This window comes from Pseudochaenichthys georgianus, chromosome 6, assembly GCF_902827115.2.
Source record: "Pseudochaenichthys georgianus chromosome 6, fPseGeo1.2, whole genome shotgun sequence".
In the NCBI taxonomy this organism is placed as follows: domain Eukaryota; kingdom Metazoa; phylum Chordata; class Actinopteri; order Perciformes; family Channichthyidae; genus Pseudochaenichthys; species Pseudochaenichthys georgianus.
Window position 1 is genome coordinate 5322228 of NC_047508.1, and position 18770 is coordinate 5340997.

The 18770-nt window shown below is 44.1% G+C and overlaps 1 protein-coding gene across 6 annotated transcripts in view; it reads right to left on the reverse strand.

The window, feature by feature from the left end:
* Window positions 1–8: 8 nt before the first annotated feature.
* trhr2 (thyrotropin releasing hormone receptor 2) overlaps window positions 9–18770 on the reverse strand; it is a 91661-nt gene continuing 72899 nt past the window's right edge. The window contains exons 7-8 of one of the 6 annotated variants that reach the window (XR_011643435.1): window positions 7723–7896; window positions 9–1866 (exon numbers count right to left, since the gene is read on the reverse strand). Coding sequence is in view for 2 of the 6 variants with exons in the window: in XM_034085195.2 (XP_033941086.1) it covers window positions 6481–7127 (647 nt within the window). In the remaining 4 variants the exon portion in view is untranslated. The other 5 variants (XR_011643436.1, XR_011643434.1, XR_011643437.1 and 2 more) reach the window with 5 other exon arrangements.

Below are 18770 nucleotides of genomic sequence, written 5' to 3' on the forward strand. Positions count from 1 at the left end.
TCTGGGAATGCTACGTTAGAAAGGATTCTTTCAGGGGCACCAGATATGTGACAATACGAGATTTTGTAAGCACCGTAACTGCATGTGTTCCGTAGGATGCGAGTACAACCAGTAGTAGTGCCTAGAAAAAAATAAGGTGGTGTAAGAGACGTTTTGTGGTAAACTCTCTGGATGCAGAGGCTGTGTTTCATCCCTCTCAAATGACTAGGGTGCACATGGCTGACGGGTTGGTACTTTGCGTATGTGGTGTCAAGCGTGGATGCACGCAAAGAGGAGTTACACCGATTACTGCATGGTGGGGGAAGCTGCCTAGCATAACGCCACTCGGTTACGCTGTCTTCACCCTTGATGGGCCTTGTCAGAGCCATAAACGCGCAGAGGTGTTCAACCTGGGTCAGAGAGCGCGGACGAACTGGCACGGACATTGATGAGTCCTGGGGGAAAAGGGTGCATGCATAACATGACCCATTTTGTCCTGCCGCCTGCAAGAATGATCTCAGAGTGTGCCACCAGACGTTACCGGTGATCCCATTACTGGTCTGACCCACATCAATGTTGCTATGGTCGTTATCGCCTATGTATAGATTAAATGTAGATGTACCTATGGATGTCAAGAGTGGCGTCAAAGGTTGCTTACGCTTTTCCGGGGTCTGAGTTTTGGGCGCGATGTCTATGTAAAATGTGCCACACGGGTCGGCGCCGGATACATACATACAGACAACAAAATAACCCTTGTCTGATATCTGGGCAGCCTGTAGTTGCAACAGGATAACGGGGCTCGATGAATTGACCTTGGAGATAGACAATCTCCCTTTGATGTTTGTTTTGTCGTCCCATAAGGTATAACCCCAATCGGTGTGCGCGGTGGTCCATAAAACAAAAGTCCAGCCCCCCGAGCAGTGAGTGGCGGTGTGACTGTCACTCTCGACATAGCAAATGTAGGCGTCTGCCCCCCCCCAGTTTCTTAGGGTCGGGGCAATGCATGTAGTTGCACGGGTCTAACTGCACTGTGCTATCTTCCCCATCCCTTAGAGTAATGTTACCAATCCCTGTCTTGACCAGCCCCTCGACCCATGTGGTTGGCCCTGCTTTCCCCAGCCCCTCGACCCATATGGTTCGCCCTCCTTTCCCCATGTACCTCTTAGATACCTCGATTTTGGCTGACATGCTGTGTGCTGACCCTGGATACATAAAATATAGGACTAGTCCTAACACAACTATCATGGCAAGTATGCAGAGGAACCATTCTATGATTGTCCAGGCTCTCCAGTAGTATTCACATTGCTCACGGTTGCGTTTTCGTCTCTCCAGGCGAGCCCTCATCACGAGGGGGAAATGTTCCATGGTGTGTGTGAGTGTATTCTCTCGGTCGATTTCGTGACACGGACAGTCAGATTTCGCACACTGATAACAAAAACGAGGAACCAGAGAGCATATGAAACTGCTCAGCTGGCACCCGCTCGTGACACCTTGTGTGTAGTGTGTTTTGGTGTATGTAGTGCAAGTGTGGTGCTGGTGGTGACTAGGACACGTCACTTGTTGTCATCTATGTTGGTGACTAGGACATGTCACTTGTTGTCGTCTCTGTTGGTGACTTGGACACGTCACTTGTTGTCGTCTCCTTCTACCGTTTCTCCTTTCCTGTGACTACGACCTTGCAGTGGCTGGCGTGGACCCATGTAGCTCTCTCGGCGACCTTGACCGCTGTCTGGGTGACGAGAAGCACCTGGTAGGGACCTTGCCAACGATTGGATTTCCAGCTCTTTCTCCGGAAATCCTTGATCAGCACGAAGTCGCCGGGTTGAAGGCGGTGAAGCGGACCAGTGGCAGGGGTAGGCAAGGCTGCGGCTACCTGACGTCGGATGTCTGCTAAAGTGGATGATAGGTTAACACAATATGACAACATAGCATCCTCACACAAAGTTCTGGAGGGAAGAGGACATCCTGGAGCCTTGAGTCCAATCTATGGAGGAGCCCCAAAAAGGATTTCAAATGGGCTGAGTTGACTTCGTGTTCTTTTCCGCATCCTCATGTACATCAGCACAATGGGCAGAGCTTGTGTCCATGACAGACCTGTGTCTGCACAGCATTTTGCTAGTTTGTTTTTGATTGTGCCGTTCTCTCTTTCCACCCCACCCCCACTCTGCGGGTGATAAGCACAATGCTTTCTGATGTCCATGCCCATGTATTCTCCTATCTGCGTAATGGCCTCATTAGCAAAATGTGAACCGTTGTCACTAGAAATTTTGTCTGGTAGTCCCCATCTAGGAATTATTTCCCTCAGTAGTGCCTTTGCCACAGCATTTGCTGTCTGTGCTTTTACTGGGAAAGCTTCAACCCATTTGGACCACATGTCGACCATCACCAGACAGTGCTTCTTACCCTCTGATGGGCTAAGCTCAATGAAATCCAGCATTAGGTGCTCAAATGGCCTGGTGGGAGGTGGATGTGCTCCGGGTCCTGTAACCTTTACTGGTCTACCAGAATTTTGCATAATGCAGATTAGGCATGCTTCACAGTGCTTTTGAGCTGATACTGTGAACCCCCTTGTGAACCACTCCTGATTGATAGACTCTAACATCCCCCCTTTTGACACATGATCCCACCCATGTGTCAACTTAGCGAAATGAGGGAAAAAATGTCTGGGAAGACATGGATTGGAATTTGGGCCAACCCAGGTGCTGGATTTTGGGTCAAAAACAGCCCCAGCAGCCTTCCATTGAGCCTTCTCAACTGGCGTAGCTAGCTGCTGCATGGAAGTTAGTGATGACATTTTGTCAGTGAAGGAGGAGACAGGGATTTTAACAAATGAGTGTGCGTGAGGTGCGAGAGGAATCAGGGCAGCTGCCTTTGCGGCTGAGTCAGCAGACGCCTTTCCTACGGAAACTGGGTCTGTACTGCTTGCGTGTGCGGCACATTTACAGACTGCAACCTCAGATGGGAGCAGAATGGCGTCTAGTAAGCCTGCAACCAGTACATGGTTAAGTACTGGTTTGCCATCAGATTTCAGAAATTGTCTACACTTCCAAATAGCCCCAAAATCGTGTACTACCCCGAAAGCATAGCGTGAGTCAGTGTAAATAGTCACGGTTTTGCCTTCTGCAAACGTGCAGGCTTCAGTTAGTGCGATGAGCTCTGCTGCCTGTGCTGATAGGTGACATGGAAGCGGCCCAGAACGGAGTACAGCAGAATCTGAAACAACAGAAAAACCCACCCGATTAGTGCCCCCTTGGTCGCGAGAGGCAGACCCATCAACATACAAAATGAGGTCAGCGTTGGTCAGAGGAACGTCTTTTAAGTCCGGTCTAGGTGTGCACACAATGGAAAGTACGGCAACACAGTCGTGTTCCTCACCGTCTTCAGGCAAAGGCATAAGAGATGCTGGATTCAGAGTGTTACATCGCTTGACATAAACATTAGGCATGTCTGGCAGCAGAGAGGTGTGATGTTCTCTGTTCAAGGAGAATGAGTTAAACAGCATGTGGAACTAACAGGGTCAAAGGTGCATATCCCACAATGTCACGTGAGGAGTTTAGCGCTTTCTCAGCAGCAGCCACTGCACGTAGACATTTAGGCAGGCCAGCAGCTACAGGATCTAGCTTGGAGGAGAAATAGGCCACAGGCCTCTGTTTTCCTCCATGATCTTGCAGTAGAACTGAGGTCATACACCCATGTCGTTCATCCACTGCCTGAGTGAAAGGTTTAGTGTGATCAGGTAGACTTAGAGTCGGTGGGGATTGGAGAGCCAGCTTCATATTAATGAAGGCTTCGTCGGCTTCCGGTGTCCATATAAGATGATCTGTAGGTTTCAAACCAGTGACGTATGTGATAGTATGCAGTGGTAACTCGATTGGAGAATAGTTTGGAATGAATGACCTGCAGTATGAACAAAAACCCAAAAATGACATCATCTGTCGCTTAGTGACAGGTTTTGGCAGAGCAGCCAATGATGCAATACGCTTATCTGAAAGCGTTTTCCCCTCTCCTGAAATGACATGACCCAAGAATGTAAATGTTCTTTGTACATATTGGAGTTTAGACAAACTGGCCTTATGGCCTTCGGCTGCGAGGTGCATTAACAAAGCAATAGTATCAGTCTCACACTGTTCTGCTGTAGGTGCGCAAATCATGAGGTCATCCACATACTGGATCAGAGCAGTGCCTTTAGAAACTTGTAGAGAGGCCAAACTTGTACACAATGCTTGGTTGTACACAGTAGGTGATTCACAATAACCTTGACACAGGCGTGTAAAAGTGTAAGGTTTACCGTCATATTCAAATGCAAACCAGAATTGGCTGTATTTGTGGACAGGGACACTGAAAAATGCATTTGAGAGGTCGATGACAGAAAAAAATGCTGCAGAGGCTGGAACTTGGGAAAGAATCAGATACGGATTTGGGACCAGCGGTGCCCGAGCGTGAACCGCTGCGTTGACAGCTCGCAAATCCTGGACAAATCTCCACTCGCCAGGAGGTTTGTCTCTGATCTTTTTGACAGGAAACACTGGAGTGCGGACCGGGGAATCGTTACACGGAATAATGACCCCTTGTTTAAGCAGAGAGGTAAACACTGGCCGAATGCCATCAACAGCTTCACGTTTCAATGGATACTGGGGTTGATTTGGACGGAACGTGGATTTAGGAGTCATAACCACCGGCTCCGCAGAGCGGATTAAACCTACGTCATATTTGTGAGCTGCCCACAGTGTTTGAGGCACTGTTTTTAGCGCGTCAGAGAGCTCAGAAATATGACTGAAAAATGAGAACTCCGGTCCAGATGGGCCAGCAACGGAGTTAACATAGTCATCATTACCTGTCAGAGTCAGAGAACGCAGTACATGCACTGAGCAGTCAATGTTGTACTTAAACATGTCATGTGATGGGGAATACTCAATCAATGAGTCGTCTGTGATAGTCCAATCAGTACTAGATTCCCAGTCTTTAACGATTGGACCCAAATCCCTCCATTTCTCAGTGGGCCCCCTGGCTAGTGAAATGTGTGGGACCGCCCCTGGGATTTGATACAGCTGGTTTTGTGTGTGTGTTAGTCTAACAGAGATAGCGCTTCACAGCGAATTCCAATACATTGTTTTAAGCATGATCTCATCATTCAAACATTGCAAAAAACTCTCATCATAGTATCTATATGCATCATTATCAACAACGTTAGCAGTACAATACAAATGAGAAGTTTCCATGAACACAGCAGGTGGAAAAACACGTTGATGAGTCAAACGCAACAACTCCTGAGAATCAGAATCAGTTGTTAACAGCCATTGGTACACATTTAGTAATTCTTTATCATCAAATGTGGGGTTTTGAACCATCAATGGAGTTGGTCGTCGGACTTTGAGTCCCTCATTTGTAGAAATGAGGTCTAAGCCGAAACGGAGAATCAGATCTCGTCCCAGTAAATGTATTGGGCAGACAGATGATAACAGGAAACTGTGTTTGATTGTTGTTGGAAATGGATGGTTGTTGTCATCCCCGTTATCTTTACACTGAAGTGGTATCGAAAACTTCTCCTTCACCGTTACCCCCCCTGCTCCTATCGAGTGAATGAATCTTCCACTAAATTTGCAATCTGGCAGATCTGCCCTTTTTAGCACAGAGTGCGTAGCACCGGAATCAACCAGAAATGTAATATTAACCCCCATTATAGCTAATAAAGCTAATGCTTTTTCCGTGTCATATTTCAAATATGTACCCTCTTTAATCACAGACATTTTCTCTAATTCTTCCAATTTCTTAATCGCGTGTATGATGTGTGTGTGTGTGTCACTTCCCTGGTTTGATGTGGCTGGCATGGGGTCCGTCTCCTCGGACCGAACTCCCTCCTCCTCCACTCTCTCCCTCTGATGTCAGTTTGAAGAATTTTGTCTGTTATGATCCGATTTATCCGAGCGAAAGTTCTATTCTGCTTCTCGTGTGGGCATTCAGCGATCCGATGACCCGTCTCTCCGCAGTTAAAACAGCGATTGTGGTTATTGCGGTCTCTTCCCCGTCCTCTGCCTTTTCCTCCCCGGCCACGGAAACCCCCTCGGTTCCCTCTGCCCTGGCCCTCACCTTGGGTCCAGGCGGTTGTGACAGCCTGGACCATGGTCAGCTGGGCCTTGTCTTTGCGGTCCCGGCGTTTCTTTTCCTCACTGGCCTTTTCTTCTGAGAGCCGTTTCTCGGCATGCACGGCATGTCGGCGAATTTCTTCCAGCCGGGCACCGTCCAGTACGCCAATGCAGGAGTTTCGCACCGATGCAGAGATAGCCGGGGATAGGCCGTTGAGGAAAGCGTTGCTGAGGTGTGTCTCCCACACTCCCACTTCTGCTGGTTGCCCGTCCTCTTGTTTGATAATGCCGCTATTCTCGATGAACACTTGTTCTAAGCGGTGGTAATAGTCATTTACTGTTTCCTCCGGGTTCTGCTTACATGCATAGATTCTTGACATGTCGACTTTGGCGGGGAACTTTGTAGTTATTGCAGTCTCTAGGCGGGCCAAAGCAGGTAGGTAACGTTCTGGCCATCCTCCCACTCGGGTTTTTTCATGTGCTGTTGACCTCCCAGTATTTCGGTGAAGTGGCTGACGTGTGTCGGACCCATTTTCAGAGTCAACAATTTCTTTATCTCCGGCATGGTAGGGGAGAATTGTCTACAGAACATGAGGAGTGCTGCAGCGAATTTAGCACCTCCTAACTCAACATCTGGCAGGTGATCTCTTGATATCTCCTTCATCTCTGCTATGGTCCATGGGCGATAGACTAATGAAGGACTATCATGTCCGGCCACCTGTATCATAGGACAGGAGAGAGTATGCTCTTCGTCCTCCTGGTCGCTCTGGTGGCGGAGGTGTCCTTTTTTGTAGATTATAGCTTCCTTCGCGACTCTTTTCTTTTTCTCTATCTTGTCCTGGATCTTTTTCAGTCTTGCTTCTTCTTCTTCATCTTCTTTTCTCTGTCTCTCTTCGTCTCTTTCCCCTCTCTGTATGTCCTGCTGTGCAGCTGCTCCAGCGGCGGCTGGTATGTTGACCTCTGGTCCAGCAGCAGCAGCCCCTCCAGGAGCCTCATCAGCAGGTAGCAGATGGGGAGGTGGAGGAGGGAATGGAAACCCCGAGTCGAGGAGAGGGTCCCGCACGCCTGAAAACAGAGGATAAAGGGAAGCATGTGGTTTATATTGTGGAGGAAACACAAAACACTTTTTCTCTTCCTTTTCACCCTTATCCTCAGCCTGTATTTTTTTTATTGCCGCGGCCAATTGCCTTCTTTCACGGCACTCTGCTTCATCCTCCCAGTATTTTAAACACTTTCTATGAGTGTCCAGTTTTTCCAAGTCTTTTACTTTAATTGTACTCTTCTTTTTCATCCCATCTCCATACTCTTGTAATTTATCTCCCAGGTTTTTGATTTTTAATTTACTCAAAGAACCTCCCTTAGGAAATCCGAACATTTCCGTCCATATATTTAATTTAGACAGACTTTCTTCACCATATTTTGCTCGCATGACATCCACAATCGGACCCTCAGGAGAATGTACAAATCCCCTACCCTGCTTTGCTCCCATAACAAAGTCTTTAAAGTGTTACCAAAACACTCCGTGTTACCAAAAAACTATTTTTCATCCGTCGATGACCAGATATCCCAAATATCCTACTTTCGAGCAGTCCCTCTCATAAATGTCATGTCGAGTTTAATTACGTTTAACTTTAAACAATTTAGACTTTGTACATCTCACCCAGTATTGAAAGCCCCTTTTAGTTCGTTGGATCTCGTGAAGTCAATCGGTTCCACCCCTCGCGCTGGTCCCCTCGTCCCGTACGGTTTCTGTCGAGGTAGAGGAGGATCCAAAGATCCCGGAGCTAGCAGCCACCAGCGTCCAGAGGTGTTCCCAATCGAACATACAGAGATCCTGCCGACAACGCCATTTGTTATGGAAATCTAGGACCCAAACACGGCTGGAGAGTACAAGTCAAAGTGATCAAAACAAATAAATGGTGAATCGAGAAAAGCTGTCTTTTGGTTATTTATTTGAAGCTTCAAATACACGATAGAATAATTAAATATGTCACAAGTCGAACAGAGTATAAAATAGTCTGCCCGAGAGTGAGCAGTACAATGAAAAAGCAGAGGTTATATATGAAAAGAGTGGGAATGTTATAACTCTTGTGTTCACACGGCCAAATTGTTATGAGACACCTTCTGGCCTTGAGCAGATAGAATAACGGTTCTTGTGTGACTGTGTATGAGTCTCCCAGTAGGCCAAAACAGCTTTGACCTTGCAGCGCCTGGGAATAAACCCATAAGAGAATATAATAGAATGATAATAGTAAAAGCACATCTCAGGAAATAAGAAGCATTTGGTTTAAGCATATAAGGATCTAATAAAAAATGTCCACTACAAACATGATGTGGTTTAGAACATGATGTGGTTTGGAACATGATGTGGTTTAGAACATGATGTGGTTTGGAACATGATGTGGCTTGGAACATGATGTGGTTTGGAACATGATGTGGTTTAGAACATGATGTGGTTTGGAACATGATGTGGTTTGGAACATGATGTGGTTTGGAATATGATGTGGTTTAGAACATGATGTGGTTTGGAACATGATGTGGTTTGGAACATGATGTGGTTTAGAACATGATGTGGTTTAGAACATGATGTGGTGGTTTGGAACATGATGTGGTGGTTTGGAACATGATGTGGTTTAGAACATGATGTGGTTTAGAACATGATGTGGTTTGGAACATGATGTGGTTTGGAACATGATGTGGTTTGGAACATGATGTAGTTTACAACATGATGTGGTTTGGAACATGATGTGGTTTAGAACATGATGTGGTTTGGAACATGATGTGGTTTAGAACATGATGTGGTTTAGAACATGATGTAGTTTACAACATGATGTGGTTTGGAACATGATGTGGTTTAGAACATGATGTGGTTTAGAACATGATGTGGTTTGGAACATGATGTGGTTTGGAACATGATGTGGTTTAGAACATGATGTGGTTTGGAACATATGGGTGTTTAGAGTTGTACCCCCTAGATCTAGTCTCTAGTAATTCTGCTTAAAGTGCACCAGAAAAAAAAATGTCTTCCCGGTATGCCTGAGAAGGCAGATATGCTTGTTTTTCTCAACAAGAACTGTTTTTAAATGGGGGGGGGGGTTTCCTTTAAAAGTTGGACTGTTGCACTGTTGTAGCTTCAGTGGTTCTCAGGTTACAGTTACATAGCAGTGAATCCAAACAGACTAATTAATGTGAATATTACTGTAAACTAACCTGTGTGAAAGTTTAACCTGTGTGAAAGTTTAAATATAATATATATTTAATATAAAGATAAATGTATTTTTTTTTTGGTGGAAGATGCATGTATCATTTTTTTACCCTGCCCCTCAAAGAATCGGAATTGAGAACCGTTAAGAACCGGAATCGAAAAATAGAATCGGAATCGGAATCAGAATTGTGGAAATTCAAACGATAGCCAACCATATCTATCACTCTAATCAGAAGGCCCAGGTCACACGTAACACAAACACTTGCAGGTCACACGCATAGCGCGGGAAGGCTGGAGCGGAGCTGTTTTATGTAAAAGCGAACCAATTATTTTCTTTTAATCTAAAAAGCGAACTATTCAGTCAGACAGCAATTTATTTTAAAAGTAAAGCATTTACATTTTCAAGCACTTTATCTCAATTTCAAGCACCATTTCCAAAATTCAAGCACCCAACATTGAAAACACCACGTCAACTTTCAAGCATTTTCAAGGATTTCAAGCACCCGTACGAACCCCGAGTGTACTTCGTTTGAATGGACAGCTAGCAGGCATAGACAGTATTTAGCCAGCATGGAATGTTGCGTAAAATAGCACCATAGACATTAATGTCATAAATGTTCATCATATAAAGTGTGACATGTAAAACCTTTCATGCAATTGACAGGAGATTCATGTGATTGGTTGTTGGTTGCGTTGCTCGTGTAAACTCCCCAAGCTCAAGACACGCCCACTGCCAAGCGGCAACGCACGCCGCCGTGTTTAGGGGCCGTTATTGTGAAACGCTACAGACATGCTTCTTCCGGTAGCCGAGTAGCGGAAAAATAAATTAAATGTAAACATATAATATATCACCTTTAACGCCACAAACATCTTATTACATTAATAATAGGTCTGTGCCACTCAACACGGTGTATATACCCCTAACTTTGAGACAGGAGTGCCGACTCACTTGACGAGTGACTTAATGAGACTTAATGTTTAGCTTTCCAGCCCCTCATGCTATAATCATGTGTATTTTCTCCATTCCTGTTCATGTGTCTTCTCGCAATTATCACTGGCCCCGTGTATCTCCTAATCGCTATAACCGGCCCGCTCTCGTCTATCCCACGTGCTCCACTGAGATCCAGCACCTAGTTTCAGGCGGCCTGTGGAACTGCCAGTCAGCTGTTCCTAAGGCTGACTTCATCTCTGGCTACGCCTCCCTGCAGTCTCTGGATTTCCTTGCTCTCACTGAGACGTGGATTACTCCATCCAACACATCCACCCCAGCAGCTCTCTCCACAGCATATTCCTTCTCCCATACACCCAGACCCACTGGCAGAGGAGGTGGCACTGGTCTCCTGCTCTCTCCCAAATGGAGCTTTTCCCTCTTCAAGCTACCTAACTTCACTCCTTCCACCTTTGAATTCCATGCCGTCACTGTGACCCATCCTATACAACTGACCATTGTTGTTCTCTACCGTCCACCAGGAGCCTTGGGGGACTTCTTGGATGAATTAGATCATCTCCTCTCACACATCCCTGAAACTGGCCCTCCCGCTGTACTTCTCGGAGACTTCAACCTCCAGACGGGGAAGATAGACGAACTAACATCTCTGTTAACCACCTTTGCTTTCTCACTGTCTCCGTCCCCACCGACTCATAAAGCTGGCAATGTCCTCGATCTCATATTCTCAAGGAACTGCACTACTTCTAACCTCTCTGTAAACCCGCTCCACACCTCCGATCACTTCTTCATTTCATTCTCTTTACCCCTTTCCAAACATAACAAACTAATCTCTTCTCATCCTGCACTTGTCCGCCGTAACCTCCGTTCCCTCTCCCCCTCTACCTTTGCCTCCTCGGTGCTCTCAGCCCTCCCTTCCTCTGACTCGTTCCAACTCCTGCCTCCAAACTCTGCTGCAGAAACTCTCCTCTCTACTCTCTCATCCTCTCTGGACTCTCTCTGTCCTCTCACATCTCGGCAGGCTCGTCAGTCCCCTCCTGCTCCCTGGCTAAATGACGCACTGCGTGCTAATAGAACCGTCCTTAGGGCAGCAGAGCGGAAATGGTGGAAATCCAAACACCGTGACGACCTCCTAACCTATCAGGCTCTCCTCTCCTCTTTCTCTGCTTCCATCTCTCAGACAAAAAGCACTTTCTTTCAAGATAAGATCCAATCTTCCTATTCCAATCCTAAAAAACTATTTTCCATCTTCTCCACCCTCTTGGACCCCCCCAAAGCCCCTTCCCCCTCCTCCCTTCTGTCAAGCGACTTTGTTAACCACTTTGAAAAAAAGGTTTACGACATTCGCTCTTCTTTTTCTGACTCACCCCTACTCACCGCCGGATCACCTGAGCCACCTTCAACCGGCACACTAACCTCCTTTTCCCCTCTCTCTCCAAGTGAGGTTCTTACCCTCATTACCTCTGCCCGCCCTACCACCTGTCCTCTGGACCCGATCCCTTCAAACCTCCTTCAGACTATCGCTGCTGATATTCTACCGTTTCTCTCCCATTTCATCAACACTTCTCTAACTTCTGGTCACTTTCCACACACTCTCAAGGAGGCGAGAGTAAACCCTCTCCTGAAGAAACCCACTCTCAATCCGTCTGATGTTATAAACTACAGGCCTGTCTCTCTCCTCCCATTCCTGTCTAAAACACTTGAACGCGCTGTCTTTAAACAACTCTCCTGCTATCTCCATCAGAACAACCTTCTGGATCCGCACCAGTCTGGTTTCAAGGCAGGTCACTCCACAGAAACTGCTCTCATTGCTGTCACTGAGGAACTGCACACTGCTAAAGCAGCCTCCCTCTCCTCTGTCCTCATCCTGTTGGACCTGTCTGCTGCATTCGACACGGTGAATCATCAGATCCTCCTTCGCACTCTCCAAGAACTTGGAGTTTCAGGCTCTGCACTTTCCCTCCTCACCTCATACCTCAAAGACCGCACCTACAGGGTTACTTGGAGAGGGTCTGAGTCCGACCCTTGTCAATTAACTACAGGGGTCCCTCAGGGCTCTGTTCTTGGTCCCCTCCTCTTCTCCCTGTACACAAACTCGCTCGGATCTGTCATTAGCTCTCAGTGGATGTCCGCTCATCATCTCAAGCTCAACCTTGACAAAACTGAAGTGCTTTTCCTTCCGGGAAAAGATTGTCCCTCTCTTGACCTAACTATCAACATCGGCCCCTCTGTTGTTTCCCCGACTCAGACTGCAAGGAATCTGGGTGTTATCCTAGATAACAACCTGTCGTTTACTGCAAACATCGCTGCTACAACCCGCTGCTGCAGATACACGCTTTTCAACATCAGGAAGATACGCCCACAGCTGACCCAGAAATCGACGCAGGTTCTGGTCCAGGCTCTCGTCACCTCACGCCTAGACTACTGCAACTCCCTCCTGGCTGGTCTATCTGCATGTGCCATCCGACCTCTGCAGCTCATCCAGAATGCAGCGGCTCGTCTGGTCTTCAACCTTCCAAAATTTTCCCACACCACGCCGCTCCTCCGCTCCCTCCACTGGCTTCCGGTAACTGCTAGAATCCACTTCAAGACACTGGTACTTGCGTACCATGCTGCGAATGGATCTGGCCCTTCCTACATCCAGGACATGGTTAAACCGTACACCCCAGCACGTGCACTACGCTCTGCATCAACCAAACGACTCGCTGCACCCTCGCTGCGAGGGGGACCCAAGTTCCCATCAGCAAAAACACGTGGGTTTGCTATCCTGGCTCCAAAATGGTGGAATGAGCTCCCCATTGAAATCAGGACCGCAGAAAGCTTACACACCTTCCGGCGCAGACTGAAAACTCATCTCTTTCGACTCCACTTCGAGCGATAGAATGACTAACAAATAACTGCTAACAGAGCACTTATATACTAATAAAGGACTGGCTTAGCCAGTTGAGCAGCACTTGAAACGATTGGCTCTTTGAAACCTGATGTTCTTATATGATTCTGTTTTCCTCAAGGTTGTGTCTTCCTGGTCGAATGTACTTATTGTAAGTCGCTTTGGATAAAAGCGTCAGCTAAATGCAATGTAATGTAATGTAATGTAATGAGCAGCCATAATAAACATGCACGCAGCATGCACCGATCACATGAGCATGGAAACTCTGCATTAAGCGACATCGGCACAGAAGTTATCACAATAATAATAAAGTGTAGAACAACATAACAGGCAGCACTGTGGACAAACACTCACGTTCATTTACGCACACAATACAAAGATTAAGACGGCATAACTTTCCTGCAACTACTGACGCACATTACCCTCTGATGTGTGACGTGACCCAAAACACGTGGGTTAGCCCCTCCCCACTATGAAGGCACAACTTAACAGGTATCAACTCTGTATAATAAAATAATATATATATATCAGTAACTATAACTTTGGGGCCTTTTCTACAAAATGACCTTTGACCCTGACTGACAGTGTTACTTGAGAAAAGCAGTGTCAAATGACTGACTCTGGGGTGTAACTGACCAAACTTCACAACCTGACAGTGTGAGTGTGAATGTATGTCTGCATGTGATCAGTGCAACTGCATGATTTTAGAACAGTAACTAACCAAGCATGTTTTTGGACTAACATATTATTCTGGGGCTCTGTGGGAAACAAAAGGTTTCCTAAAATTCCACAAAATTGGAAAACCGCACGTAACCCGTTTCTAATCTACTTGATGCTATTTTACTCCCACAGGAGGTGGCGGTTTGCAAAAATATTCTGTTTCTTGTAGGACTGAAAGACTGAGAGAAACACTTCTTTTCACTGGAGTGTTTACTGTGGAAAATAATGGATGTAAATGTGTGAATAATGGTTGGTATTTTCTTATAATCAATGATTACCTGAAGGTTTTCTTCCCATACAGGATGTTGTTACCCATGAGTTCATGTATAAAAAGGGGAAGTGTGTGTATAATGTATTATATCAACATGGCTGTCAAATTCACAATCTACATTTTTCATTTAGGGACTGAAAGAAACCTGCCGCCCCAACTCGGATGTTCAATCTGACCATTGATTGACAGTTTTAGAATTAACCTGCTCCATGTCTATAAGATACTGTTTGATGAATGTTGACATGTTTCTAAATATTGATTGGATTATAACAGGTAACGCAGATGCAGAAGCAGTGGCCAAGGGGCTACTATGAGAGATGTAAGTCCAGAAGGGGAATATCAAAGAAGTTGACCTGATAATGAAACAATTTTGTAATGTGGATATTTTAACAGATATTAGAGTACCTGGGTTTTGAAATGTAGAACAAACATATTACAGTTAAGTTAAGCTAAAACATAGTAATGTAATGAGACAGAATTTAATTTTGACAACATCCTTTCTCTAGCCTGGTAAATGATTAGAAGTAAAAGCCATATACTTTATTTTGTAGATTATTATGGGGATAGAAATGAACACAATACTAGTTTCACAAGGGCAATTTAAATTCATAATAAAAAGACAGTTTGTTGGAATTCTGTATTCATCTTTTCAGCTTGATAATATCTAAGCACTGACAGGTAGAAGCAGTATTGCCAGGAAATCATTCACTTTGACAGTATCATGATTCTATTAGTGTTTCTTTACCAGAAACATTAGCAGTTCATTATTATATTTAGATTTTAAATAGGATTTCAAGGATTTGATTTAAGAATAACACAGATGCTCATCAGAAATTCAGAGCTATTGAAATATGTTATTTAATTCACCTAAAGATGTTGGAGTTTTATTTTGTTTGCCAAGTATTACGATTCTGAGGCTGCACTGGACATTAGGGGGTCTACAATTAATTTAGAAAACATTAATATTAGAAATAATAAGCACACCATTTATAATTTGCAGAGATAAGAAAAGACATACATGTGGTTTAAACAGAAAATTAAGATGAATAGAATGGGAGATTTAAAGAGAACAGTGTAAAGGAAAGAGCATGTGTTTGACATGTTAAAGTATGAAATGGTACTAGAATATGTTATGAAGAATCAAAGGGCTGTAACTCATTCTTAAATTAACCAACCCTGTCTCCTAAAAAATACGTTCCCACAGAACTAAACTGCATTCTCAATTAAGTTTAGCTGGAAACGTATTTTCTCCCACGTTACGTTTGTTATCAACGTATCTCAAATACGTTTATTTTCTACATATCTTCTAGAAACATATTTTCTCCCACGTTATGTTACGCAGGGCTGCCAACATTTGAGTTCAGCTTGGAGTGAGATTTTTTTTTTGGTGAACCGAAAAATGTAAACAGTGTTACAAATGTATTGAACATGTACAAACTAGGGTTTCTCATTAATGTACCGGGCGCTACAGTGGAATACGCACATACAGTGTACCTGCAACTCTTACAAAATGAAGGCTCGATAATCAGCTCACAGCAAATAAAAAATGGCATATACAGATGTAGCACCTAATTTCAGACTCCAGCTTACAGCTTCCTGCCTACGACCTGCCTAAGGCCAGTATCGAGGAATGTTAAGCCCTCCCACTATCTTCCAAGAGGGCGTTGCCAGATTTTCAATTTTAGGTTTTAACCAGGAGATGGCGCTTCATTCACAAATACAGAAAGACAAGTTTCATGGACTTTCAGTTGTGTTTCGAACAGCATTTGAACACCTCGATATTTTAGATCAACTAAAGTATATCTAATCTTGTAATTCAATAATATATAGTCTTTATATATTAAATAATCATAATAATAATGTAAATGTTTACATTACACTTCTTTATTTGTTATGCTCATACTTTTACCTTTACAATCGTTTGCTTTAATATGCAGTATATTTTTTGTATATTTTTGTGTTTGCTTCCTCCTGCTCCCTTTCGGACACATACTGTATGATTTATTATTATTATTAATATGAAGATATTATTAAGATAAGATAATATGTTACTTTATTGATTTACATTTTAGTTTAGAATGTGCATGTCCCACTGTAATTCAGAAGGCTCACAGGTCACATTCCGACCATTATTTAAAACAATAGGTGCTTTCACACCATCTACAGTTTGATTTGTATAGAGGGAGCTCTGTGGCTGAATGGCCAGCGATTAGGTGTGGCACATTTATCATAGGTGATCAGAGCTAACTGCCTGCTGTCAGATTTAATTTAAAAAACAGATCTGATTTTAAGACTATTTCTGCGCTCATAAAGAATGATAAGAATAATAATAATGCGTATTGAACTGGTTTCATTCATTAGTGAGTTTATTTAACACTAGAACCGCCAATCGGGTCAATTTGTGTGATGTGTGTTGTGTGCAATGTAACTTTTTTTCAATAAAATATTAAAGTCTCCCAGTCCGTGACTTTTCCTGAAAGTGTGTTATGTAGCACCCTATGTTGTTAAAAATTGCATTCTAATAGCGGAATTTTATGGTTTTAGGTAGGCCTATACAAAAACCTCTGGCGGTTCTAGTGTCAAGGTAATTAGGTACAGTAGAAGCCCTTTTTTATTAGTAACGAATTTAGCAGTTGAACATAAAAGTCAACTAACTGAGGGTCACTTGCAATGACAGTGTTGTGTCTAACTGTAAGCTTGTCACTCAGAGTAATCTACAGTTAATTTAGCTGCTGGAGAAGAAAGATCAGGGGGGAGGGGGGAGAGAGCTGTGGTTGATGGGCCATTAGTTGTGTAAATACACAGCTGAGAGCAGCAGTGTTGCCAACTCCATAGTAAGGAAAGTAGCTATTGGCTGTCCGAAAAGTCGCCAGAAGTCCCTAAATGACATCGTCGCCTAATTTGCATATCATGTAATGGCGGTAAAATAACGTTCCACCCCCTTCAAGGATCAAAACTTGAAACCACCAGAGTAAATCCAGACGACAGTAGATCAGAAATGTCTCTATTAGAAAAAGTAGAAAGTATAGAAATAGTTTTAGTAGTTTTTAGTAGAAATATCCCTTACAATAAAGGCAGTATAGTATGCCCGTGTATCATCTCCAATAAATGGCTTCAACCATCCTTCAGGGTTTGATTCCCACTACTTTATGTACTTTTGTGAATACAGTTTAGACTGTGACACGATGACCAACGTGGATGTTTAGCTTGTCACAGAGAGGCACACACACAGTGGACGAGGTAATTAAGTGACTGGAGCTGTCTCGACGCGGGAGAGTGTGGTTGTCTCCTCTCTGCTGTGACTGCAGCTGAGCTGCTGCGGGAGGCAACTGTGAGTCTGCACGCCTGTGAGTGCTATGGGAGGGCTGAGGGGCTCACGGCAGCTCGTTAACTGCAGAACAATACGTGAGTCTTCAAACACCAGAAAAGTCCCTAATAACACCATTACAAGTCGTTAGATCAGTCGTTACTCGCTTTTGACAAAAATAAGTAGCCGGAGGGTTTGGAAAGCCGCCGAATGTAACGACGAAGTCGCCAAGTTGGCAACACTGGAGAGCAGCCGTTTCATTCAGACTGTTTAAAAAACGGTAACAACGGACTATTTTTCTACGCGTTGGGATCCTGATCTGCCGACGAGGCTCCATTAAAATATAAATATTTTTAGTGAATTACTGAGTTTAGGCACGTTAATAACGTTTTAATAAAGTTGAATACAGTATATTCATATGTGTCAGTGATTTCATGTCAATTCGGCGAACATAAACATAAATAATCGTGGTGAAGATGATAATTCAATTAGGATTACAAATCGAGAGCCGGGCTGCATTTCCTCCCGTTCGTTTTTTTCGACTAAACAACATTATTTAGTTAAATAACAACTGTCAGAGAATATTTGAATCCGATCTCTTTGTGTCTAGAGATTCTCAGCTTTTCTGAGAAACTGTTATTACAAAGATATGCTTTTCGTTAAGTCGCATATGCTCCTGCCTGTAACTTGAGGAGGACACAGGTCAAGAGGTCCTCTGCCTTCCTGTGGGGGAGAAGTTTGGCACCATGTGAGTTGGTAATACAAACTGGCCTTTGTTCCAATGTCTGGTAATGATTAAGGTAGGTCCCTCCTTTTTAGATATACAGATCCCTGTTTCCACGCTTTGTCATCAGAGTTTGCTAGGTGGCCCACATGAAAGTGTGATATACTCTGTGATCTCTCCGGCCGTATCATACTCTCAATAAATATCAGTGTTTGACTAAAGCCTCTCCAGCTTCCATCCTTTCCTGAGCTTTGGCTCTGCATTGCTGCACAGAAGTTTCCATCACAAATTGGCGTTGTCTGCAGGATACCAAAAGATCTTCAGAACTGGTAAGTGTAATTTCAAATCTATATTTGGACATTGCCTTACCAGAATCTGTGATTGACGGTATCATAAATTACCTGTGAAATATTTTTTTAGAATATCTTAGGCCCTCACAGAGGGCCTAGAGGGCCCTGACGGCTCGCCACTGCACAGAATAGACTGTAATGAGCCTGTGGCCTGAATGATTAACATGCAGAAGAATTCAACATACATCACACACATTATTTTTCTTCTCTTTATAGCTATCAGTTATTTTATTCATAGAGAATGTGTTGCTCTGACTGCAGAACAACAAGAGAAGACAGTGTATGTTCTTTAGGT